At 44.9% G+C, this 27,142-nt stretch overlaps 1 protein-coding gene across 2 annotated transcripts; it reads right to left on the reverse strand.

Moving 5' to 3' along the window:
• Nucleotides 1-26,658, reverse strand: LOC135974699 (zinc finger protein RFP-like). Of its 2 annotated transcripts, none has more exons than XM_065563150.1 (9): nt 26,242-26,658; nt 22,194-22,289; nt 10,935-11,165; nt 8,264-8,286; nt 6,601-6,722; nt 5,127-5,266; nt 1,415-1,469; nt 1,281-1,334; nt 1-855 (listed from the first exon to the last, which is right to left on the reverse strand). In XM_065563150.1, the coding sequence occupies exons 1-9, from the start codon at nt 26,623-26,625 to the stop codon at nt 89-91; spliced, it is 1,872 nt and encodes a 623-aa protein (XP_065419222.1). In that variant the 5' UTR covers nt 26,626-26,658; the 3' UTR covers nt 1-88. The 2 variants fall into 2 exon arrangements, with proteins under 2 accessions (XP_065419222.1, XP_065419223.1); XM_065563151.1 differs by having other exon boundaries at nt 675-855; nt 1,285-1,334.
• Nucleotides 26,659-27,142: the final 484 nt, after the last annotated feature.

The following is a 27,142-nucleotide window of genomic DNA, read 5'->3' on the forward strand; positions in this document are numbered from 1 at the left end:
GTGCTATAGGTTGAGGACCCCTGTTCTAGTATATACTGTACTTTATGATAATTTTCACTATACTCAATTTTCCTCTTATGCAGTGTCTTTAGAACCTAACCCCCATGTAAGATGTGCAGGTTTCAGGGCAGGGACGGGGGGGGGCATGAGGGGGGATGCAGGAGTCAGGGCTGGGGAGGTGTGAGGGTGTAGGAGTCAGGGCTGGATGTGTGTGAGGGGGTACAGGGGTCTGGCTGTGTAGGGGGGGTGTAGGAGTCAGGGCAGGGGGTTCGGGGTATGTGAGGGGGTGCAGGGGGCTGGGTGTGTAGGGGGGTGCAGCAGTCACAATGGGCAGGGGAAAGGTGTGGATGTAGGCTGGGGTTGTGGGGGTGCTCATGCAGGGGTCCCAATTCCAGCCCCTTCTCCAAGGCCCCACCCTCTCCTCCTCCTCCCTGGAGTGGTGTGCTGTGGCTTGCTCCTCCTCCCACCTCCTGCCAACAAGCAGCTGATTCAGCTGATTGGTAGCATGGAGGGGGGGGGATGGAACGTAGCATCCTGGGGAAAGGGTGGGGAAGGGGGCAGGCAGATGCTGCCATGAAGCCCCAGCAGCCGGCAGCGTCAAGCTTCTCTGATCCCGCTGGAGAGAGTGCTGGGTGGAAACTGTCGCTGTTTCAGAGGTAGATTTCTTGGCCCTTTTTAAGGGTGGCTGGCTCTGTGTAATGAGGGATTTGGCTGTGCAGGGCTGTTCAAAATCAGGGGGACTGATTCCCTTGTTTCCAACGCTGAAAACTGTAGCTGATTCAGAGGGAAATTTCTTGGCCCCTTTAAGCGAGATCCCCTTCAACCTTTCTTCTTGAGGGATAACACTTGATAAGTCTGCCAATATACATAAACAAAATGTTTTTAGTACATAAGCCTGTATGTTCTTTTTTACTAACAGCAACAAACATATCCCCTATATATATATATTTCAAAAGCCTTTCACATAACCCGACCCGTGACGCTAAAACATTTTTTATAGTAAGGGGGCTAAAAAACTGTGTTCAAATACAATGTAAAAAAAAAATAAAGCGCTATTCTTGCTTATGCCATACGGGGGAAGTACAGCTCCAAATTCTCAACAACTGCCAGCAATTTTTTTTTTTTAATACAGTAAAACCTTTGGGGGCAAAGGCAGCTTCTTTTTTACTAACAACAACAAACATAGTCCCCAATACAGATGTTAATGCACAACCCCTAAAAAATGTACACTATTTCCAATAACCGTTATTTCAAACACATATTTAAAAAACAGTTCATACCCACTTCTGTAATCTCAGGAGAACCTATCTGCTGGTTTTGACTTCCATCTTGTTCTAAATTGAAAAAAATAAAATCCTTAAAACCATTTCTTTCAAAAATAAACCATAATTGTGTAGCATATTAACCAGCTTACCAAAATTTAAAACGTCTAGTGCAGAATCTGGTATGTCAAGACAAAGGGCCTCGTCCTATTCAAAAGAAAACATATTAACTTTTAACTCAGCACGACATAGGTATAAGACCATTGTGGCGTACACACACACACACACACACACACAGTAATTTTTCTTACCATGTTGTTGCTCCCCATGATGACAAAAGTCTTGTATCAGCAATATTTCTTGGACAGCATTGTCCAGTTTTCTGCCTCTATTTATAGACCTAAACCTGTTCTAAATAAGGGCTTGAGACCCCCTAAAAATTAGTATTTAAAAAGGCATTTTTTCAAAAAAACATGGTGTATTAGGGTCATTTTTTTCTAGGGAAAAAGGTGGGGGGCATGTGGCTACATACAGTACTTTAGCTTCTTTAAACTTTAATTGTTAAAAAGTTCTTATTTTATATAGTAAGTGTATTTAAGCAGTTAATAAAAAGACAATGTAAATGGTTATATGCCCATTAACTTATCTGTAACCAAAAGTCTTTAAAAGCTGCAACCTGTATTATTTAATTTATTTTATGGCCTTGGCTTTTGTTTAATGGTAACTAATCAGCTTTTTAAAACAAGCTGGCTCATTTAAAAACAAACCCTGTTAAACTTATTATACTAAAATCCCCTACAAGTCTTATTTTACATTGTTTAAAAGGTTGCTGTGCCTTTTAAAACCTACACTTTTGTTTACTTTAATCAAAGCAATATATAAAGCAACTATATAGGCCTTGTATGTTTTACTGTATTTTTTTTTTTTTTTTTGAAATTTTTCATATTATGTTCGAACCCTTTTTAAAAAAAGTCACAGTTGGCATGGGTTGTAACTGGACCCTGGCTTTTAAAGCTTTCTGCACAATTTATGGGCCCTAAGGGTTGGGTTTGGTTATCTTTTTATTATTTTACATTGTTAATAAGTTAAAAAATAGTTTTTTTAGGCATTACTTTAAAACACACATTTTAAAATTGTTTATATTATGTGTTGGTCAGCTTTTGTTACGGGGTGGAAGGGAAAAAAAGAAATAAATAAAAAAGGTCCTGGTTGTTTAGATAAGAGCAGAGCAGGGGCCCTTTACTTGTTTTTTGTTTTGTTTTGTTTTTTTCTGGAAAAGAAGGTGGGAAGCCTATGGCTACATACTTTAGCTTCTTTAAACTTTAATTATAAAAAGGTTTTACTTTATATAGTAAGCTTATTTACAGTAAACTAAAGTTACTATTATTTCTAATACAAGTCTTTGGTATAATTTTGTTTTAAAAGGAGGCCTAGGGCTTTCTTGTTCTGCTCTGGCCTTCTTATCTCTGATCCACTGACTCACAAATGCTGTTTTTGCTAGGGTTACCATACGTCCGGATTTTCCCGGACATGTCCGGCTTTTTGGGCTCCAAATCCCCGTCCGGGGGGAAATCCCAAAAAGCCGGACATGTCCGGGAAAATCAGACATGCGGTGCCGGGCCGGCGGAGCGGTGCCGGGCCGGGCCAGGGGCTCGGGGGGCCCGGCGGAGTGGTGCCGGGCCGGGGGCTTGGCTGGCCCGGCGGAGCGGGCCGGGCCGGGGGCTCGGCTGGCCCGGCGGAGCGGGGCCGGGCCGGGGGCTCGGGGGGGCCAGTGGAGCGGGGCCGGGCCGAGGGCTCGGGGGGGGGCAGCGGGGCCGGGCCGGGGGCTCGGGGGCCCGGCCGGGGGCTCGGCCGGCGGTGCCGGGCCGGGGGCTCGGGGGACGGGCTGGGGACCTGCGGGGCCGGGGGTGGGCCGCGCCTCCTCCCCCCACACCCTCCCTTACCTGCTTCAGGCTTCCCGCAACTCAAATGTTCGCGGGAAGCAGGGGAGGGGGCGGAGACTTTGGGGAGGGGGCGGAGTTGGGGCGGGAGCGGGGGCGGGGCTGGTGCCCCTTTAGTGTCCTCCTTTCGGAGGCACTAAATATGGTAACCCTAGTTTTTGCTAACAATGGCTTTGCTGAAAAAGCATGCTGTTTCAAATTGTGCTTACTAAAAAATAACCCACGTTAGTCAAAAACATAGGAAAAAACTTTTTTATCACTATACATTACTTTTATAACCCTGGGTTGTTTCTGGATTCTTTTTTTTATTGAATCACCTATGCCAAAGGGGCTAAATGAAAAATTGTATCTTCATATAGGCTTGTTTTTCAAAGTGGTCTTCTTTTCTAATTCACTACATTCAAAAGGCTTTTTCAAGTTGTTCTCACTAAAAACACTGGGAAAAAGCTTTTAAAAAACTTTTTCTTAGTCAGGGTTTAGGGCTGGGGTGCTTCTGCATGCTCTTTTTTTATTAAAACATATGCAAAAGGGATGTGTCTTTATATAGGTTTGTCTTTTTAAGTAAATATAAAGCAGAGCTTTATTCCTTTACAAAACTTAATGTAACTTTTACTTGCATTTGTTAAAAAGTTTGCGAAAGAAGCACGCTTCGTCTCTGTGATCCACTAACTCACAAACGCTGTTTGCTAACAGGGGCTTTGCTGCAGCTTCACATTGTTTTTATTAAAAAATAACCCACGTTAGTCTAAAACATAGGGGAAAACTTTTAAAAATTGTTAGTTACTAAAAGCTTATGGTTTTAACTTTTATTAAAGCCCCTATGTAAAAGGGCTACATGGCGGGAAAAATGCTTGCGGTCTAATTTTTTTAATAAGAATAAGGCTGTTAAGGGGGGAGGAGGAGGAGGGAAGAAAAGGGAGTTGGCTCTTGTTTAAAATCTTGGGACTCTAGGATTGGTTCAGGAAAATGAATTCTATGACACTGCTGTAGAACAACATCTGATTGGTCCGATCCAAAGGCAGTGATATTAAGCCTGAGGGGGAGTAAGCCTGGAAAGTTGGTTCAGTCAGCAAAAAGACTTGGAATGGTAAGATCTCTCTCTCTCTCTGATTCACCCACGTGCTATCTATCTTTGCCCTTTGCAAAGAGGCTTTCTTATCCCTTGTCTTGCCATATTCTCTCTTTTAACCTCTCTTTATGTGTTTCTCCTTTATTTAACTCTTTTTAAATGCTTTTTTCTTAACCTATCCTTGTATTTAATAGTTTAAATGCTTTTCTATTAACTTTTTTACCATGTGCTTACTAAACAGGCTCTGCCTTAGTAAATTCCCTTTTTAAACCTAGCTTTTAATATTATTTAACTCTTTTTAAATGTTCTTTTCTTAACCTACCCTTATATTTAATACATTTTTTACATTTATTTCAAAATTTTCTGTTCTTTAATAACATGCCAAACTAGGCCTTTAAAATATTCTTTCCTTACTCAAACTCACTAAAAATCTCTTTCCCTTTTTTCCTCTAAACCTTACCCAAACTTTCTTTTTTAATCTTTAAACTCTCTCAATCTATTCTTTCAACCTTTTTCTCTAAATGTATCAAAGCACAAGCACACAACACTCCTCCTATTCAAACGTATCATTTTTTTCAAAATGGCCGATGGCACCAAACTTCAGCACCAAGGGAAATGGGGATGGAGGGCGGGATATGAGCCCTAAATAGGGTGTGGAAATCTGTCGAAAATACATGGTGATGAATACTATTGAGCTATATACTATTTCACTACAGTGACATCCCTAGTGGACTCAAAGGGACAGATCATCAGCTGGTGTAGACCACTGTAGCTCCACTGACTTCAATCCACTCTGACGACCACTAAAGCCCATTCCTGGCACCTAGCTCCCTGAACAGCCACAGAGTATAATACCTCACAGTCCAGCCGGCAAACAGAAGTATTATCTTGTTCAGGGTTGTTGGGCACCTCCTCCATTGGGTCTTCACCACTCACTTGTCCCTTAACCTTAGATGAGATGTTTTCAAGAGGACCCAATTTCGGAGCCAATTCCTCTGGAAAAAAAAAGAGAGACTGAGAATCAGAACCATAGTTTGTGCAATATTTTAACGGTAATATTTCTGGAGCAGGGACTGTCATTGACACAAAGGGTCCTTGACCTAGTTGGCCTTTAGGAGCTACCACAATATAAATGTTTAATAAATAAGGAAGGACTCAAGCTCAGTTCATTGCTGTGGCATAATATTGTTATTACAGGCTCCTGAGGGCCAGTTACTATGTTCCTGTGTTTGGGGGGAAACAGGGGGCTGAGCATTAAGCTATCTTTGCACTCCCTGTATTTTGGGTTTATGCAGGGGCTGCCCACTGCAGGATTAGATCAGTATATAAAGGGTTACAGTAGCTTGGCTAAAGAAAATATATGCTTTGCAGTTTGTGTGAAGGGCAGGTCCTGTTAGCAGTTGCGGGGAGGCCTTGAAAGGATGTGGCTTCGTTGGACCTGGAGAAAATTGGACTTTGGAGAAGAGGCCCCAGTTATCAGGAGTAGTTCTTACTGGATTAAACAAAAAAAGGAATTTTTAAAGAGACCAGTAAAAAAAAGATATAAAAGCTCCAGGAGGATTCACTGCTAGTACCTGCTGCCCACTGTTGGAGCCGGCCAACATGGGGTTAAGCACGTCCGGTCTAGTCCTGTGGAAGTGCCTGATCCATACTTATAACTGCATGTTACTATAGCAGTGTGGTTACTGCTTCAGCATTTAAGGCACATTTGGAGCAGCTGTATAAATACCACTGGGCCTTTAGATTTAGTAAAGGGATTTATGGCTAAATTGGTGCACAGGTGATACCCTCTATTGATGATAATAATAATTCCAACATACACCCCTGGGTGTAATTAGAGCAGCCCCAGGGCTGTATGAAATTTTAGTTTGTACTGACTTTGCTAGCACTTTTTATGTAGCCTGTTGTAAAAGTAGGCAAAGAGCTAGGTGAGTTCATGTACCCCCTGGAACACCTCTGTGTACCCCTGGTTGAGAACCACTGTTCTAGGCTTGGCTCTGCTCCTATGGCCTCTGGGAAGCAGAGAATTGCCAGAGTACATTCTGGCCACACCCCTGATCTGCCCCCTGCTCTGGAGGCAGAGAACGGAGCTGGCTAAAGCCTGTAAACCAGCTCCACATTGGCTGGGGATTCTAAGAAGGACATTGCTACCTCATTAAAGGTTGCTTTAAGCTTTATAGCAGGGCTTGAGTGTGACTGGGAATCAAACCCTCAGTGATCACTACTGGGAACCACACTAGCAAATATTTTAAAATTCAAAGACTCACCGGGAATACTTACCTTTTATTAATTATTAGTAGTAGCAGTAATATTACCATTACAACTTTACCTCTGAAATTCTTCAGCAGATCACGTAGAACTTTCTGGCTTTCAGAGAGAGCCTGCACTCTGCTCGCCAGTTCAGGCAAAGAATCAACAGGCGCCTCCTCTTCACCTTTCACCTGCTCACACCTAACGCAGAAAGAACGAGGTTCCTGTCAGAATGCTCGGTCGTAATTGCTGAATCCACTCAGCAGGAAGGCAGAATACAGGGGCTAGCAGAAGCTCTGAGCATGTTGGCCCGGTATGTTATTTAGCGCATATAACAATGTAACTTGGGAATTAAAAGGCACTAACATATAACACAGGGATTCCTCCCCTGGGGTCCCCATGCTCAGCCCCCACCTGGGCTCCTGTCCTCAGTTCGGGGCCACTCCTGCAGTTGCTCAAGATGATGATCTTTACTGAGCAGACTGTTCACCCCTGTTGTTCCATATGCTGACTAGTATTAAAGCCACATTAAGCAACCTCTTCCTTGGCCTCAAGGTGCCATAGGACCCTCTGTTGCTATCTTCATTCCTAGGATTCATACTATGGAGGACAAGCCAATCTCTAGCAATGGGGGTTAGGGAGGGAACTTCCTCTCCAGGCAGGTTATCCCGTAACTGGTCACTAGGGGAAGATTTGCATCTCTCTGTGAAGCAGCTGGCACTGGCCACTAAGGGAGAGAGGATACTGGGCTAGATGGGCCCTTGGTCTGCTCTACCCTGGTAATTCTTATATTCCTGTAATGCTTTCCCTATTCCATCCTCTTAGTCCAGCGGTGGGCAAACTTTTTGGCCCGAGGGCCACTTCGGGGTTGCAAAATTGTATGGAGGGCTGGGTAGTGAAGGCTGTGCCTCCCCAAACAGCCTGGACCCCAGCCCCATCCACCCCTTCCCACTTCCCGCCCCCTGACTGCCCCCCTCAGAACTCTCGACCCATCCAACCCCCCTGCTCCTTGTCCCCTGACCGCCCCTTCCAAGGACTCCCACCCCAACCGCCCCCTGGGACCCCATCCTCTATCCAACCCCCCTGCTCCCTGTCCCCTGACTGCCCCCCCAACTCCTATCCACACTCCTGTCCCTGACAGGCCCCCCGGGACTCCCATGCCTATCCAACCCTTGTTCCCCATCCCCTGACTCCCCCAGAAGCTCCACCCCATCCAACCTCCCCCTGCTCCCTGTCCCTCACTGCCCTGACCCCTATCCACACCCCTGCCCCTAACCACCCCCTGGGACTCCACCCCTATCCAACCCCCCTGACCGCCCCGCCCCATCCAACTGTCCCCTGCTCTTTGTCCCCTAACTGCCCCCCAGAGACCCCTGCCCCTTATCCAACCCCCCTGCTCCCCACCCCCTTACCATGCCACTCAGAGTGGCAGGAGCTCGCAGCCACACTGCCGCATGCTGCCCGGTAGGAGAGGCAGACCAGAGCACTGGTGGCGCGACGAGGTAAGGCTGCGGGGAAGGGGGGACAGCAGGGAAGGGGCTGGGGGCTAGCCTCCCCGGCCGGGAGCTCAGGGGTCAGGCAGGACGATCCTGCGGGCCAGATGTGACCTGCAGGCCGTAGTTTGCCCACCTCTGTCTTAGTCATTAGGACAATGAGGTGCAAGGTGCATTATACATTTTCAGTTGGGCTTTTCACCCTTTCCCAGTGTGATGAAGCATGAGGCTGAATAAGGCGACACATACCTGCTTAAGGTGCTGCCAATGTCCTAGAAAGGGAAAAGGAAACAACAAGAAACTCACTCAGCTCATGAGCCACAAACATTAAATCTCTCTTAGGCAGAGGACTCAATTTGCCTTTATGTTTGATCCCGCTAGGAAGTTGGGCATGTTGGGAAACTTCAGGTGTGGCTCTGTTCTCTTCCCAGCTCTGCCAGTGCCCAGCTGGGTGATATTGGGCAAGTCATTTCCCCGCCCTGTGCCTCGGTTTCCCCATATGTAAAATAGGGATAGTGATATTGATCTTCCTTTGGAAAGTGCTTTGAGATCTACTGATGAAAAGCTCTAGATAAGAGCCAGGTGTTATTAATTATTATTACTGGTTATATAAGAGCTAGTCACTTTTTTTTAGATTTTGACCTCTGGATGACATGGGAAAATTTGATTGAATTGTTTTGCATATTTACCCCCTCTTGTTTGACCAACCATGGAGTACGTGAGAAATAAATTTTGGACATTTTGAATTTAAAAATTAAAAAAAGGGGGAAAAATTATGATTCCACTTCTCTTTCCCCCTTTTTTAAATTCAACCATCTCTACCATTTATCTAAGCCAGTGGTTCACAAACGGCTTCCTGAACCCTTGGGAGTTTGCAAAATGTTACAGGGGGTTCTCAGGAAAAAATTTTTTGAAGGTGGACAGAGCTGTCCCTAGGAATCCTGGTCAGCACAGGGCCAGCAGCCTGGAGCCCCGGGCAGTGCAGGGCTGGCAGCCCAGAACCGCAGGAGTTTCCAAGAGCTAAGCAGATCAAAGTAAGCGCATCCATCACACTGAGCAGATTTAAACTTCAAGACTCCTTATAAGAAATGGAAAGGGAGGGGGATAGTTTTTGCTGTTTTTTAAAATTAAATAGGCAGATAGTGTTATTTTTAAATATATGATGAAGAACAAGTTTAAGCTTTGTTGTAGCGTGCGTTGTTTGCCTGGACTGCTCAAGACCCGAATGCTAATGTAGGAGGAACTCTTTCTTTCAGTTAAAAGCAACAGAGGGTCCTGTGGCACCTTTGAGACTAACAGAAGTACTGGGAGCATAAGCTTTCGTGGGTAAGAACCTCACTTCTTCAGATGCAAGAAGTGAGGTTCTTACCCACGAAAGCTTATGCTCCCAGTACTTCTGTTAGTCTCAAAGGTGCCACAGGACCCTCTGTTGCTTTTTACAGATTCAGACTAACACGGCTACCCCTCTGATACTTTCTTTCAGTTGACTTCTTAAATACCTTTCTACTGTTTCACATCCGATACTCCTTGATGAAACACAGGAGCCTTGTCTTATAACAGGCTTAATCAAAGTGATACAACCTATGAAACTGAGCTCTTGGAAGAGAGTGTTGCTGTTTTCATAATGTAATAAAATTAATACTGTAATGATATATAATAATTAAAAATAAATAGTGTGTAATAAGCGTGTAATAAAAAACAAATTTTACATTTCCAAGATCACTAATTTTATAATTTATGCTCTGGTAAAGGAGAAAATCCCTGGAAATATTAATTTTTAGGAGTAGGTTTGCAAGACTTCACATTTTAGTGAAAGGAGTTTGCAGGTCATTAAAGTTTGGGAACCACCAATCTAAGAAGTCTCAATCTGTCTGTCTCAGATTACGGAATGGCTGTCAAATATCTGTTCTGCTTGGTATAGTAATGGGGCCTGCATGATACATGCAGAGACCGCAGAATCTCAGCCTGGATTAGAAAGGAAAAAAGTATGTTTACAGCTTTTGTGGATTAAAAAAAAAGTTCTAAAGGTGATAAGTGTGACCAGTGCAGTAAGAGCTACAGAAAGCCTGAAACAATAGCTGAGGGGGAAGAACTCCCTTCTTTAATCTCAGTGGTTGTTGACCCTGAAGCCTAATGATTACAATTTGACATCCGCATTACCTATTTCATTGCTGATCATTTAAACAGATGAGATAGGGAAGGGATCCAGTGAAGCTCACAGAGAGAATTGGGAATCATAACAGCAGGAAGTGTATTCTGTGTGCACGTGTGGGAATGCAGTATGGAATCAAACCAGCTTTCTGTGTAAGTAAGTGTGTGAAACTGTTGGATAGAATCAGATTTGCTGTGTGTATGTATGTATGTATGTGTGTGTGTGGCAGGCACAATTTGGTACACGATATAAATATCCAGCAAAAGTGTTATACTGCACTGAATACAATGGCACCTGAGCACTTCAGACACGTTTTTTCTGTATATAATACACAAAGGGTCAAATTCAGACAGTGTAAACAGTTGTGCTGCACTGCAATCAAAGGCCTACGTGCTTCAGGCCATTGGATAGGTCTGCACACTTCTTCTGTACATTTTACTCCCTCAACAATCCCCTGCACCTGATCTTTACTAGTTACACTGTAAGATCTTCAGGGCAGGGACTGTGTGTCTGTGCAGCGCCCGGCACAACGGGGCCCTGATCTCAGCTGGGGCAATGACTGTCTGTCGCTGTGTGTCTGTGCAGCGCCTGGCACAATGGGGCCCTATTATTGATTGAGACCCAGATTTTAAAGGTATTTAGGCATTGCTAGGCTCAGCATTGCAACACCCAAATGATTTGGGAATCAATCTCATTTTCAAAAGTGGTTTAAGCACTTAGGAGCCTAAATCCCATGGACGGTTGTAAAATTTTTTTGACCTGTCTTACCTTGAGGAGTTCAATCTCTGGCTGCTGGCACTTCTGATTTAGCTCAGCTATTAGGCTATTGAGAGGTAATAGCCCCATAGAACATCTGTTGGTATTTTTAATCCTTGTATTCACAAGATCCTGTATCGTGCCTTCCAGGCAGTTACGCATGAGTTGCTCTCCCTGCTTCAAAACCTGGTGCACTTGCTTGAATTCAGACTCAATCTCCTGCTTCTGGCGTTCTGTCTTCTCCTGTTGCGAACAGATATAAACAAGGCTGTGACATAACTTGAAACAGGATTCCCAAGTCCCTTCCCCAGTAGCAACTGCATTTCAGCTGTGAGTGACTGAGCCCTGTTAACACAGGGCAGAACTCTGCAGGACAGATCCTCAGCCAGTGAATTATCTGCATAGCCCTATGGCCCTTACACGTCAAATTTTGGAGCCAGTCTCACTTGGAGGTGTCTAAATACAATTTTCAGCATAAGGTGCCTACCTGTGACATTTTTCTAGGAAGTCAAAATCCAAAAGTGAGGGAATTCAAAAAGCACTTAAGAATTAGGCTGTCATCTTCCACTAAAGGTACTTTAGGGGAAAAAATTACCTATACTCTGGCCCAAGATATTCAAAAGAAAGAACCTAAAGTTAGGCTACTAAGTCTATAATTAGTACAGCTGGCTGGGAACTGCAATTTCCATTGCACAGGAAATTCTGACATTTCAAACAAAATTCCATTCTGAATAAGAACAAAAAGCCAAAATTTCCCACAAAACAAACATTCTGAAAAATTGCATTTTGACTGTGTTGGTTTGAAGCATTTTGAGTTTAATCTTATTTAAATATTATGTACCTATATTACACATTCATAACATTAAACATAGTATCGTATGGGTGTACAAACCCCACACTGGCCAGGAAGAGGTTAAGAAACTGCTATGGGCTTAAGCAGCCCATCTTGTCACACCTGTAAGGTGTGTCAGGTCTAGAAGAAGAGGAAACCCAGTTCATCACTTAGGAGCAGCAGCTGCCCTGGGAAGGAAACGCCTCCAAACCGCAGCTGCTAGAGAAGGGCTGAGATTGCTCACGTGACTGCTGCCTCTCTGAGCCACTGAGCCAGGCCCGGAATGATGACTTTAAAACAAGACTTATCAGTGAATTGCTAGAGGGAGCTGAACTGGACTCCAACTTGCCAGAGCCTCCTTGAAAGAAATGAAACCTGCTGCTGCCTTGTTAGGTTTTTCCCCGTTGGGGAAAGGGATAAACTCCCACGGGACTCAGCTGGAGGCCAGAGTCTATCACTCCTGGGCATGTGCCAGTGGTCCCCAACACGGTGCCCATGAGCACCATGGTGCCCGCCAGGGCATTTATGTGTGCCCGCCTAGTGACACAGTATGAAAAGTAGTGACCAGCAGGGGAGAGTAGCCATGGCCCCACACCTGCTGGGGACAGAGAACTGCAGGGCTGCAGGCTGCGTGCACCAGTGTTCTCTGTCCCCAGCAGGCGCAGGGCTGCAGCTTCTCTCCAGCTTCTCTCCACTCTGCCCAGAACTGCAAAAAAAAAAAAAAAAAAAAAAAAAAAAGGCAGCTCGGATTGCTACCGCCCAAACTGCCAAAGTGCAAAAATAAACAAACACCTGAACTGCCAAAGCAGGAAAAGAAAAGAAAAAAACCCGCTCGGGCTCTGCCGCCCCAAGACTGGATGGAATGCCACCCGTTAGCATGTGCCATCCCAGGCACGGGCTTCCTCCCCTGGTGCCTGGAGCCAGCCCTGTATGTGAGTATTCTTCCGCTGCACTGATACTGCTGTTTTCTCGTACTTTGCGATTTATTATTTTTTTTAACATTTTGCCCCTAAATGAGTGGTTCAAATAAAAGACAATGTACTGTGACAGACCCAGACCAGTGGGGTACAGGAGTCTGGTAGAGGGCAAATATACTGGTCACTGGATGAGTAGTTTTCTGTTCCCTGAGTGACCAAAGCAGGGGCTGCACTAGAGTAATCAGGAACCTGCTAGAACCAGTTAAGGCAGGCAGGCTAATTAGGACACCTGGAGCCAATGAAGAAGAAGCTGCTAGAATCAATTAAGGCAGGCTAATCAGGGCACCTGGGTTTTAAAAGGAGCTCACCCCAGTTTGTGGTGTGAGTGTGAGGAGCTGGGACAAGAGGTGCAAGGAGCTGAGAGTGAGAGGGTGAGGGTGAGGGTGTGCTGTGCTGTGCTGCTGGAGGACTGAGGAGTACAAGCGTTATCAGACACCAGGAGCAAGGTCCTGTGGTGAGACTAAGGAAGGTGTTTGGAGGAGGCCATGGGGAAGTAGCCCAGGGAGTTGTAGCTGTCATGCAGCTGTTACAGGAGGCACTATAGACAGCTGAGGTCCACAGGGTCCTGGGCTGGAACCCGGAGTAGAGGGCGGGCCCGGGTTCCCCCCAAACCTCCCAATTGACCTGGACTGTGGGTTCTTCCAGAGGGGAAGGTCTCTGGGCTGTTCCCCAACCCACACGGTGAATCTCTGAGGCAAGAAAATCCGCCAATAAGCTCAGGACCCATCAAGATAGAGGAGGAACTTTGTCACAGTACATATTATTTCAATGCAGAGTGGGAAGAATCCTATTGTTTTACTGAAAATAAAGGGAAATGTGTTTGCTTATTGTGCAGGGGTACTGTTGCAGTGCCGAAAAACATAATGTCAAACACCATTTCCAAACTAATCACAGCTCTTTTGACATTAGCCATCCACTTAAATCTGAGTTGAGAAAGGTTTGATTTGAGCTGATTCATTTTCTTCTATCTGCCCAGCAATCTGTTTTCACTAGACAAGTGGTAAAGTCTAAAAGTGCTACTATTGCTTCCTTTAAAATTGCTCATCTGCTCGCAAAGAATCAAAAACCCTTTCAAGATGGTGAATTGTTGAAGGAAGCATTTTTGACTGGTGCCGATCACCTGTTTCAAGGATTTCCTAACAAGCGTGAGATTTTGTCGACAATACAAGACTTGCAGTTATCAGACAACACAGTTACGAGGAGGATACATGCAATTTCAAGCGACATGCAAACTCAGCTAAAAGATGACTTGGAAATGTGTGACAGGTTTTCACTGCAGTTTGATGAGTCGACAGATATATCAGATACAGCGCAGCTGGCAGTTATGGTGAGGATGGTATTTAGTGACTTCACTGTAAAAAGAGTTACTAAAAGTATTGCCTATGAAAGGGCGAACAAAGGGTGAGGACATCTATAATTTATTCAAGTCCTATGCAACATCAATTAGTACGCCACTACACAAGCTGTCTGCGATCACCACTGATGGGGCACCAGCAATGATGGGCAGCACTAATGGATTCATTGCACTCTGTAAGAAGAATTAATCCTTTCCAAACTTTGTCTTATCATTGCATTATCCACCAAGAAGCTTTGTGCGTCAAAGTTCTTTCTTTTAAACACGTCATGAATGTTGTTATTAAAATAATTAACTCTATTCGAGCAAAACCTTTGCAACACCGACTTTTTAAGGCCCTGTTGGAAAATGATGATGATAAACAATCTGATCTTATCTTGCACACAGAAGTATGATGGCTGAGCAAAGGTAAAGTTCTTGCACGTTTTTTAAGCCTAATTGAAGAGATCAAAGAATTTCTCAAGTCCACAAATCAGAACTTGGAGCAATTAGAAGACTCCAGCTGGTTAATGGACTTGGCTTTTCTTGCCAACATCACTGACAAATTGAACATTTTAAATGTTGAGCTCCAGGGAAAAAAGACAAACATGTGGCTCAAATGATAGATTCTGTAAAATCATTCAAAGCAAAACTGATCTTGTGGATGTACAAGAGACTTTGTCCTCATATGTGACATTTCCCAAGTATGAAGAAAATGGTATGTGACAGTGATTTTAACCCATCACCATTTGTTATCCACATTCAAACACTTCTGGATAACAGAAAAACCTGAGAGTCTCTGGATTAATTTTAGAAGTGTGAGGAACAAGGGTGATGTCGTGGTGGGAGTCTGCTATAGACCACCAGACCAGGGGAATGAGGTGGACGAGGCTTTCTTCTGGCAACTAGCAGAAGTTGCTAGATCGCAGGCCCTGGTTCTCATGGGAGACTTTAATCACCCTGATATCTGCTGGGAGAGCAATATAGCAGTGCACAGACAATCCAGGAAGTTTTTGGAAAGTGTAGAGGACAATTTCCTGGTGCAAGTGCTGGAGGAACCAACTAGGGGCAGAGATCTTCTAGACCTGCTGCTCACAAACCTGGAAGAATTAGTAGGGGAAGCAAAAGTGGATGGGAACCTGGGAGGCAGTGACCATGAGATGGTAGAGTTCAGGATCCTGACACAAGGAAGAAAGGAGAGCAGCAGAATACGGACCCTGGACTTCAGAAAAGCAGACTTTGACTCCCTCAGGGAACTGATGGGCAGGATCCCCTGGGAGAATAACATGAAGGGCAAAGGGGTCCAGGAGAGCTGGCTGTATTTTAAAGAATCCTTATTGAGGTTGCAGGAAAAAAAACATCCCGATGTGTAGAAAGAATAGTAAATATGGCAGGCAACCAGCTTGGCTAAACAGTGAAATCCTTGCTGATCTTAAACGCAAAAAAGAAGCTTACAAGAAGTGGAAGACTGGACAAATGACCAAGGAGGAGTATAAAAATATTGCCCTGGCATGCAGGAGTGAAATCAGGAAGGCCAAATCACACTTGGAGTTGCAGTTAGCAAGAGATGTTAAGAGTAACAAGAAGGGTTTCTTCAGGTATGTTAGCAACAAGAAGAAAGTCAAGGAAAGTGTGGGCCCCTTACTGAATGAGGGAGGCAACCTAGTGACCGAGAATGTGGAAAAAGCTAATGTACTCAATGATTTTTTTGCCTCTGTCTTCACGAACAAGGTCAGCTCCCTGACTGCTGCACTGGGCAGCACAGTATGGGGTGAAGGTGACCAACCCTCTATGGAAAAAGAACTGGTTCGGGACTATTTAGAAAAACTGGACGAGCACAATTCCATGGGCCGGATGCACTGCATCCGAGGGTGCTAAAGGAGTTGGCGGATGAGATTACAGAGCCATTGGCCATTATCTTTGAAAACTCATGGCGATTGGGGGAGGTCCCAGATGAATGGAAAAAGGCTAATGTAGTGCCCATCTTTAAAAAAGGGAAGAAGGAGGATCCTGGGAACTATAGGCCAGTCAGCCTCACCTCAGTCCCTGGAAAAATCATGAAGCAGGTCCTCAAGGAATCAATTCTGAAGCACTTAGAGGAGAGGAAAGTGATCAGGAACAGTCAGCATGGATTCACCAAGGGCAAGTCATGCCTGACTAACCTAACTGCCTTCTATGAGGAGATAACTGGCTCTGTGGATGAGGGGAAAGCAGTGGATGTGTTATTCCTTGACTTTAGCAAAGCTTTTGATATGATCTCCCACAGTATTCTTGCCAGCAACTTAAAGAAGTATGGGCTGGATGAATGGACTATGAGGTGGATAGAAAGCTGGCTAGATCATCGGGCTCAACGGGTAGTCATCAATGGCTCCATGTCTAGTTGGCAGCTGGTTTCAAGCGGAGTGCCCCAAGGGTCGGTCCTGGGGCCAGTTTTGTTCAATATCTTCATTAATGATCTGGAGGATGGCGTGGACTGCACTCTCAGCAAGTTTGCAAATGACACTAAACTGGGAGGAGTGGTAGATATGCTGGAGGACAGGGATAGGATACAGAGGGACCTAGACAAATTAGAGGATTGGGCCAAAAGAAACCTGATGAGGTTCAGCAAGGACAAGTGTAAGGTTATGCATTTAGGGATAAATAACAAGAATTTTAGTTATAAGCTAGGGACGCATCGGTTGAAAGTAACGGAAGAGGAGAAGGACCTCGGAGTCCTGGTTGATCGCAAGATGACTATGAGTCGGCAATGTGACGTGGCCGTGAAAAAAGCTAATGCGGTCTTGGGATGCATTAGGCGAGGTATTTCTAGTAGGGATAAGGAGGTGCTGGTTCCATTATAAAAGGCACTGGTGAGACCTCATTTGGAGTACTGTGTGCAGTTCTGGTCTCCCATGTTTAAAAAGGATGAAATCAAACGGGAACGGGTACAGAGAAGGGCCACTAGGATGATCCAAGGAATGGAAAATCTGTCATATGAAAGGAGACTCGAGGAGCTCGGTTTGTTTACCTTAACCAAAAGAAGACTGAGGGGGGATATGATTGCTCTCTTTAAATATATCAGAGGGATAAATACCAGGGAAGGAGAGGAATTATTTCAGCTCAGTACTAATGTGGACACGAGAACAAATGGATATAAACTGGCCGTGGGGAAGTTTAGGCTTGAAATTAGACGAAGGTTTCTAACCATCAGAGGGGTGAAGTTTTGGAACAGCCTTCCGAGGGAAACAGTGGGGGCGAAAGACCTCTCCGGCTTTAAGATTAAGCTAGATAAATTTATGGAGGGGATGGTTTGATGGGATAAAGTGATTTTAGTCATTAGGTCAATAACTTGCCATTGCTGGTAATTAGCATCAATGGTTAATGATGAGATATTAAAAGTTACTACAGAGAACTTTTTCCAGAGGGTCTGGCTAGAGAATCTTGCCCGCATACTCGGGGTTCAGCTGATCGCCATATTTGGGGTCGGGAAGGAATTTTCCTCCAGGGTAGATTGGCAGAGGCCCTGGAGGTTTTTCACCTTCCTCCGCAGCATGGGGCAGGGGTCGCTTGCTGGAGGATACTCAGCGATTTCAAGTCTTTAAATCATGACTTGGGGACTTCAACAGCTAAGTCAAGGGAGAGAATTCTTCCAGGAGTGGGTGGGTCAGCTTTTGTGGCCCGCATCATGCGGGAGGTCAGACTAGATGATCATAATGGTCCCTTCTGACCTTAGAGTCTATGAGTCTATGAGAATCCCATTCACTGTTACAGACTAGGGACCGAGTGGCTAGGCAGCAGTTCTGCAGAAAAGGACCTAGGGGTTACGGTGGACAAGAAGCTGAATATGAGTCAACAGTGTGCCCTTGTTGCCAAGAAGGCTAACGGCATTTTGGGCTGTATAAGTTGGGGCATTGCCAGCAGATAGAGGGACGTGATTGTTCCCCTCTATTTGACATTGGTGAGGCCTCATCTGGAGTACTGTGTCCAGTTTTGGGCCCCACACTACAAGAAGAATGTGGAAAAATTGGAAAGAGTCCAGCAGAGGTCAACAAAAATGATTAGGGGGCTGGAGCACATGACTTATGAGGCGAGGCTGAGGGAACTGGGATTGTTTAGTCTGCAGAAGAGAAGAATGAGGGGGGATTTGATAGCTGCTTTCAACTACCTGAAAGGGGGTTCCAAAGAGGATGGATCTAGACTGTTCTCAGTGGTAGCAGATGACAGAACAAGGAGTAATGGTCTCAAGTTGCAGTGGGGGAGGTTTAGGTTGGATATTAGGAAAAACTTTTTCACTAGGAGGGTGGTGAAGCACTGGAATGCTTTCACTAGAGGTGGTGGAATCTCCTTCCTTAGAGGTTTTTAAGGTCAGGCTTGACAAAGCCCTGGCTGGGATGATTTAGTTGGGATTAGGTCCTGCTTTGAGCAGGGCATTGGACTAGATGACCTCCTGAGGTCCCTTCCAACCCTGATATTCTATGAGTCTATGGAACAATTTGAAAAGATATTTCAACAGTTCACCGTAGATTCTAGGACTGGAAGGGATCTCAAGAGGTCATCGAGCCCAGTCCCCTGCCCTCATGGCAGAACCAAATACTCCCTAGAAGACCATTCCTGACAGACATTTAACTAACCTACTCTTAAATATCTCCAGAGATGGAGATTCCACAACCTCCCTAGGCAATTTATTCCAATGTTTAACCACCCTGACAGTAAGGAACTTTTTCCTAATGTACAACCTAAACTTCCCTTGCTGCAGTTTAAGCCCATTGCTTCTTGTTCTATCCTTAGAGGCGAAGGTGAACAAGTTTTCTCCCTCCTCCTTATGACACCCTTTTAGATACCTGAAAACTTCTATGTCCCCTCTCAATCTTCTCTTTTCCAACCTAAACAAACCCAGTTCTTTCAGCCTTCCTTCATAGGTCATGTTCTCAAGGCCTTTAATCATTCTTGTTGCTCTTCTCTGGACCCTCTCCAATTTCTCCACATCTTTCTTGAAATGTGGTGCCCAGAACTGGACACACTACTCTAGTTGAGGCCTAACCAGCGCAGAGTAGAGCGGAAGAATGACTTCTCATGTCTTGCTCACAACACACCTGTTAATACATCCCAGGATCATGTTTGCTTTTTTTGCAACAGCGTCACACTGTTGACTCCTATTTAGCTTGTGGTCCACTATAACCCCTAGATCCCTTTCTGCCGTACTCCTTCCTAGACAGTCTCTTCCCATTCTGTATGTGTGAAACTGATTGTTCCTTCCTAAGTGGAGCACTTTGCCTTTGTCTTTGTTAAACTTCATCCTGTTTACCTCAGACCATTTCTCCAATTTGTCCAGATCATTTTGAATTATGACCCTGTCCTCCAAAGCAGTTGCAATCCCTCCCAGTTTGGTATCATCTGCAAACTTAATAAGCGTACTTTCTATGCCAATATCTAAGTCGTTAATGAAGATATTGAACAGAGCCGGTCCCAAAACAGAACCCTGCTGAACCCCACTTGTTATACCTTTCCAGCAGGATTGGGAACCATTAATAACAACTCTCTGAGTACGGTTATCCAGCCAGTTATGCTCCCACCTTATAGTAGCCCCATCTAAGTTGTATTTGCCTAGTTTATCGATAAGAATATCATGCGAGACCATATCAAATGCCTTACTAAAGTCTAGCTATACCACATCAACCGCTTCTCCCTTATCCACAAGACTCGTTATCATATCAAAGAAAGCTATCAGATTGGTTTGGCATGATTTGTTCTTTACAAATCCATGCTGGCTGTTCCCTATCCCCTTACCACCTTCCAAGTGTTTGCAGATGATTTCCTTAATTATTTGCTCCATTATCTTCCCTGGCACAGAAGTTAAACTAACTAACTGGTCTGTAGTTTCCTGGGTTGTTTTTATTTCCCTTTTTATAGATGGGCACTATATCTGCCCTTTTCCAGTCTTCTGGAATCTCTCCCACCTCCCATGATTTTTCAAAGATAATAGCTAGAGGCTCAGATACCTCCTCTATTAGCTCCTTGAGTATTCTAGGATGCATTTCATCAGGCCCTGGTGACTTGAAGGCATCTAACTTTTCCAAGTGATTTTTAACTCGTTCTTTTTTTATTTTATCTTCTAAACCTACCCCCTTCCCATTAGCATTCACTATGTTAGGCATTCCATCAGACTTCTCGGTGAAGACCGAAACAAAGAAGTCATTAAGCATCTCTGCCATTTCCAAGTTTCCTGTTACTGTTTCTCCCTCCTCACTAAGCAGTGGGCCTACCCTGTCCTTGATCTTCCTCTTGCTTCTAATGTATTGATAAAAAGTCTTCTTGTTTCCCTTTATTCCTGTAGCTAGTTTGAGCTCATTTTGTGCCTTTGCCTTTCTAATCTTGCCCTTGCATTGCTGTGTTGTTTGCCTATATTCATCCTCTGTAATCTGTCCTAATTTCCATTTTTTATGACTCCTTTTTATTTTTTAGATCATGCAAGATCTCGTGGTTAAGCCAAGGTGGTCTTTTGCCACATTTTCTATCTTTCCTACCCAGTGCCCTTAATAGTGTCCCTTTGAAAAACTGCCAACTCTCCTCAGTTGTTTTTCCCCTCAGTCTTGATTCCCATGGGACCTTACTTATCAACTCTGAGTTTACCAAAATCTGCCTTCCTGAAATCCATTGTCTCTATTTTGCTGTTCTCCCTTCTACCCTTCCTTAGAATTGCAAACTCTGTGATTTCATGATCACTTTCACCCAGGCTGCCTTCTGCTTCCAAATTCTCAATGAGTTCCTCCCTATTTGTTAAAATCAAGTCTAGAACAGCTTCCCCGCCAGTAGCTTTTTCAACCTTCTGAAATAAAAAGTTGTCTGTAATGCAGTCCAAGAATTTGTTGGATAGTCTGTGCCCCGCTGTGTTATTTTCCCAACATATATAAGGCTTCTGTACATGGCCAGAATGGCATGAGAATCAAGCCCAAGCACCTCACTGCAGTCTGAGCACAGAACAAATAGAGATAAACTGTCCATGAGTAAACTGAGGCTGGAAATTAGGTTTCTAGAATCTGCCACCAGAGGAGGCAGATTCTGGAACAGCCTTTTAATAGGAGCACAGGGGCAAGCACCCTAACTAGTATTAAGATGGAGCTTGATAAGTTTATCAATGTGGTGGTTGCCTGTGACAGCAGGAACTGGACTCAGTCCTTTCCAGTCCTATGTCCCTATGAATGTGTGCTCCATGCTTAAATCCCACCCCAGTCAGGAAGGATTTAAAGAGCTCCTCTGGGCACAGTCAGCCCCAACCCCATGCACCTGTGAGACCTGTCAAACCCGAGAGAGACTGTTCCTTAAAAGGGAGAAGCCCAGGGTGGTGCCCAGAGGGAAGCAGAGCTAGAGCTCTTTAGCCCCACAGAGCCCAAAAAGCTCCTGAAGACCATCTGCCACCTGAACCCTCTGGAGTGGTAGAGGAACCATCTTTACTGTGTTCTTTTTATTAGAGCCCTGGGCACTCAGGCTGGACCCCTTAGACACACCCAGCAGGTTAGGAGCCCAGCCCCACTTCAGAGACTCTTTACCTTTTGCCTTGTGAGGAACAGCGGGGTGAGCTTGGACTGGTTTGTGGGCTGCAGGATTATTTTGTTTGCATTTTTTATTTTGGACAACAACAGAAGCAGGGATGCTGCTTCCTAAGTCCTACAGCCAGAGTACGTACCCCACACCGACTCCACAGCCACACCAACCGCCAGGGAAGAACATCTGGGATGAGAGAGGTTCACCCCCTCACCCCAGGGGGGTGCTGTAGAAGTGCATCCTATGACAGGGACTATTGGTAAGGCTGCAAGTCTCTCATGGAGGCTCCAGAAGTCATGGATTCCGTGACCTCCATGACTTCCGCAAACCTGAGGCCAGCTGCTCAGGTGGCCCCGGGGCCAGCCACACTGGCCGCTGCTCGGGCGCCCCACTCCCCACTGAGTAGCAACACCCCCAGAGTGTCACCCCCCAAGCAGGGGAGACCTGGGGCAGCTAAGAGTTAGTCATGGGTCACGGGCCGTGAATTTTTGTTTATTGCCTGTGACTTGTCCATGACTTTTACCAAAAATAGACATGACTAACTCTTAGCCTTAACTATTATTAACACTGGCCTTTATTAATGATTAGTATGAAGAGTGGACACTTACCAGTAGAGTTTGATATTTTCCATTTTTAGCAGCTGCCCGTTTCCCTCGCTCTTCTCTCACACGCTGAAAACGACTCAGATGACTCAGAAGCTGCTCCTGCAGCAATACCAAAGAAATTACTTCAGCTTTAAAAGTTACCTTAAAAATACCTGTCAGCCTTAAATGTGACCTGTCAAGGATTTTTTAAAAAAAAATTCGGCTTGTGCCCCACACTGCTTTTTTTATGACAGATAAAGAAAGCCTGGAAGGGAGGGAGGCTTTTGTTTTGTACTGTTTTGAAGAGGGTTTTTTTTTTTTTCTTGTGGGGGGGGGAGGTGACGCAGGGACAGGACACAATAGAAATATTAGGTGGGGTCTTTCTGTGATGAGGTGTTAACTTCCCACTTGCCCTGAAGGGGGCCAATGAACCAGACAGGCTCAGATGAAGGGAATCAGGTGGTGTAAGTAATCCCATGACTGAATAATGAGGGAGCCCAGATGAGGAGGAAAATGCTGGGCTGAATTTATAAAGACAGGAAGATTGTGCAGAGAGAGGGGGCCATAGTGAAGAAGTCTGCAGTCACTCCTTGGGAGAAGGGAGGGGTGTTTAAGAACTACAGAGTCAAAGCAGCCTCCAGTTACTCCCTGACAGGAGGAAGTTTTGGGGGAGCCAGAAGATTCAGAAAGGCTCAGGGAAAAGACAGTAAGGTCCAGAATGGAACAGACCTTGGTTGTTGATTAGAAGGTCCTTGAGCTGGAATCTGCAGTAGAGATCGGGCCCAGGTTCCCTACCAGCCACTGGGGAGGGGGCACCAGCTGGGCAGTGAATGGGAAGACTGCCTGAGACCTTTTCTAAGAAGAGATTTTGACACCCTGGAAGGGGAGGACACATGTGACTTGCCTGGAGGGCTAAGCCATGAACACAGAGCATCTTGCCTTGCTGAGAGTCAGGAAGAGAAGACAGAGTGTTTGGTGAGAGGAGGCATTGGACCTGAAATCAGATCATCCCTGGAGTGACCAGCAGGAGGTGCGCTAGCAGTGAGCTGACCCCATGACACTAACCTAGTTTTGTTGGAGAGCCTTTGAGAGGTCTTAGGGAAGTTTCCTGTGAGTTCAGTAGTATCATAGAATATCAGGGTTTGGAAGGGACTGCAAGAGATCATCTAGTCCAACCCCCTGCTCAAACAGGACCAATCCCCGGACAGATTTTTACCCCAGTTCCCTAAATGGCCCCCTCAAGGACTGAGCTCACAACCCTGGGTTTAGCAGGCCAATGCTCAAACCACTGAGCTATCCATCTTCCCCCCAGTAAATGTCAAAATGAGAGTGATGGAGGAAATCAGAGACTGAAGGGAGATTCATAGATTCCAAGGCTAGAAGTGACCATTATTATCATCTAGCCTTCCGGATAACACAGGCCAGAGAACTACTGCAAAATAATCCCTACCTTGACTTAAAAATTGTCAGTGATGGAGAATCCACCATGACCCTTGGTAAACAGTTCCTGGGGCTATTTACTTACACTGTTAAAAATTTACACCTTATTTCTAATCTGAATTTGTCACGCTTCAATTTCCAGCCAGAGGATTGCATTGTACTCTTGTCCACTACACTGAAGAGTTCATTTGCTTCCCATATAGGTATTTATAGACTGTTATCAAGTCACCCCTTAATGTTCCCTTTGTTAAGCTAAATAGATTGAGCTCCTTGAATCTAATCACTAAAAGGCTTCAACTTCCATATTTTCTAATCCTTTAAGGATAAGGATGATGATGTCAGTGAACATAGCATCACTGTACATGATGTCACCAATGTACAGCATGTGATGTTATGCTCTAAACCCTTTCCCTTCTGGGGACCAACCTAAGCCCTTCCACCCCTTGACTCCAATCAGAAAGCCTACGTTACTTAAGGAGAGAAACCTCCAGGATCCTGTATATGGCCCAGAACCATTAAACCAGTGACATATATATAGTGCCATCCCTAAGAAACAATAAAGAACTGCACTCAAAATAACGAGGAAAGCTTCAATGTAAAAAAAAAAAAAAAAAGAGAGAGAGAGAGCGAGAAAGGTGTTTTAAAGTCCTTGCAAAGAGACCTGTAAAGGGAAAGGGGATCTATAAATCAATAAATTAGCAAAAAGACATTAGTGTTTTCCCACATGAATAAGTGGAGGGAAAATTATGAAAGACCTAGGTATCTATAACAATACTTATATAAGAAGAATGTAAGGTAATATACTTTATTACACATTATTTATTAGAAAACAAGTAAGCAAGCAGTTAGGCATATGGATAACTTATGCATGTGAACAGTCCCAGTAAAACCTAATGTCTTATCATATAAAAGCAAAGGTAAAGGTGATTTTGTAAGACTCAAAATATACAAATTACACACACCACAGCTCATCACCTGGCTTCAAACCCATGACATTTACCATAGCAACACAGACCTATACTGGCTGAGCTGAAAGAATAACTCCTTTAGCTAGTTGCAAGGGTAGATTTTTAACCCCTACATGGGTCAGGCATGACACACTTCGCAATTGTAATTTACACAATTTGCACACATCGCCCACCAAAACAGTGAGTAAACTAATGACAGCTCTCCTGGTTCTGTATAAGTATCCTTAACTGGTCAGTGGAATGGGGGAAGTGGACAGGGATGGGATGTGGTGGGTTGCAGAAGGAGCTTTTGGGGGATGGATGCAGCAGTGGGGGAAAGGAGTCTTGTAGCAGCAGGTCAGAGTGGTTAGAGTTTGCAGCACTGCAGGGAGAATGAACAAAGGAATGGGGGTGAAGCAGTGACAGTTGAATAGAAGAGAGCAAGTATAGTTAATTCATAGGAAGAGTGAGTGGGGGTGAGTGCCAGGAGCAAAGGAGTGCGCAGTTTGAAGGAGATGGGAAAGAGTTAGCAGTAAAACTGGTCCAAAAATTCAGGAGGTGGGGGGACTTTTCAAAGGAATTTTTTTTGCAGAAAATGTCTTTAAAATTGTCCTTTTTAATGAAAAATCAAACTGATTATTTTTTTAACATGGGAAACCAAAACGTTTTCAGATTTAAACTTTTTGAAAACTGATGTTTTCACTGAAAAACTAACATTTTTAGTGGATTTTTGTTTGTTTTCTACAGATTCTCCCCCCCCCACCCCAAAATCACCTACGAAAAACAATTCTTATTTTTCAACCAACTGTGGTCAGGAAGAACAAATATTTGGGGGGGGGGAGAGGAAGAAAAGAGCGGGGAAAAATAAAGCAGCAAAATCCAGAGGTGGAAATAAGGCATTAAAATAAAATGATAAAAATATATAATTAAAGTATCCAGAGAATGTGCCAGTATAAAAAAAGAGTTAAAAGGGCCATAGATGGCTAAAGACTGTTTATTCCTAGGTCTGCTATGAAGTCCCCAACCCAGGAAATCTTTATGAAACAAAACACCTCTCCTGGTGGTCTCCACTTTCAACAGAACCAGCTGGGACACACACGTGTTTTGGAATTTCTGGTCACTCTAGCCCAGGGGTAGGCAACCTATGGCACACGTGCCGAAGGCGGCACACGAGCTGATTTTCAGTGGCATTCACACTGCCTGGGTCCTGGCCACCTGTCTGGAGGCTCTGCATTTTAATTTAATTTTAAATGAAGATTCTTAAACATTTTAAAAAACTTATTTACTTTACATACAACAATAGTTTAGTTATATATTATAGACTTATAGAAAGAGACCTTCTAAAAACGTTAAAATGTATGACTGGTAAATTAGAGTGAAAAAATGAAGATTCGGCACACCACTTCTGAAAGGTTGCCGACCCCTGCTCTAGTCCCAGAGAAGGGATAACCTTGTACGAAGAGGCAGACAAAATAAGCCTGATTTCTGCCCCCCCCCCCCCACACACACTTTGCATAGTCACATACACCTGTGACAAAGGGATACCAAATGCTACTATTCTGATCCAGTAGCATTTACACCACTTTGTTCCAATGTAAATTGCTAATAAGCAAAGTGCAAAAGCAGGGGGGAGTTGTGTCCAAATCGATCTATCCCCATCTCTGATTTCTACGCAAATTTCCTACCTTATACTCCTCTGCAGCTGCCGCAATGGGAATGACTGTGTGATCTCTGTGTTCTCGAGACTCTCTGCAAACCCTGCAGAGGAGGGTCCGGTCCTGCTTGCAGAAGAGACTGAAAACTTCTTCATGTTTCTCGCATTCTCCGTCTAGGCCTCTCGCTATGTTCACCGCCTCCTCCAATGGCTTGTTAGGCCTCAGCTCTCCCTTGGGGAGATATTTCCTGCACTGGGGGCAAAGTCCTGTGCCCGATACCTCCCAGCAGTTGGTGATACAGGCTTGGCAGAAACTGTGCCCACATTGTAGATTCACTGGATCTTTAAAGGAGTCCAGGCAGATGGGACAAACCAGCTCGTCCCGGAGCTCTTCCCCCCAGTTCGGAGCTGACATGATGGCTGCTGTGAAAAAGAACAAACTTTACTTTCACTTTCACTTTCACTGCAATGTGTTTGTCGAGAATTGGAGCTGGCCCCCGCCCTTCCGGTAGCCTTAGCGCTGCTGGTTAGTTCCTGATCTGTTGCAAGGCACATGGCGGGAGGGGAAGGAAATAGCAGAGAGCCACATGCTCAATAACATCTGCTGAAGCCGCTGCCCTCACTTGGATTAGACTCTGCTGCCTTTTTTTTCACAGGGGTTAGAAGCGGGCAAATGTGGGGTGGGTTGGGCAAGTCTGAGCAGGGCGTGGAAACCGGCCGGGGGGGTCAAACAGCTGGAGGCAGGGGCAAGAGAGGGGCTGAGTGGAGGGGGGAAGGAGCCAGGATTTAAGCCCAGGGTCCCAGATGGTGGCAAAGGGCAAAAACCTGGCATACAGGGGGTAACAGTTACCCTGATGGGATGAGCCACCTGCTGTGTTTGCAAAAATAGGGTGTGTGGGGGCAGAGGGGCTTTTTTTATTTCCCCTCTTAAA

The sequence above is a fragment of the Chrysemys picta genome, chromosome 12 (assembly GCF_011386835.1).
Source record: "Chrysemys picta bellii isolate R12L10 chromosome 12, ASM1138683v2, whole genome shotgun sequence".
Taxonomy (NCBI): Eukaryota; Metazoa; Chordata; order Testudines; family Emydidae; genus Chrysemys; species Chrysemys picta.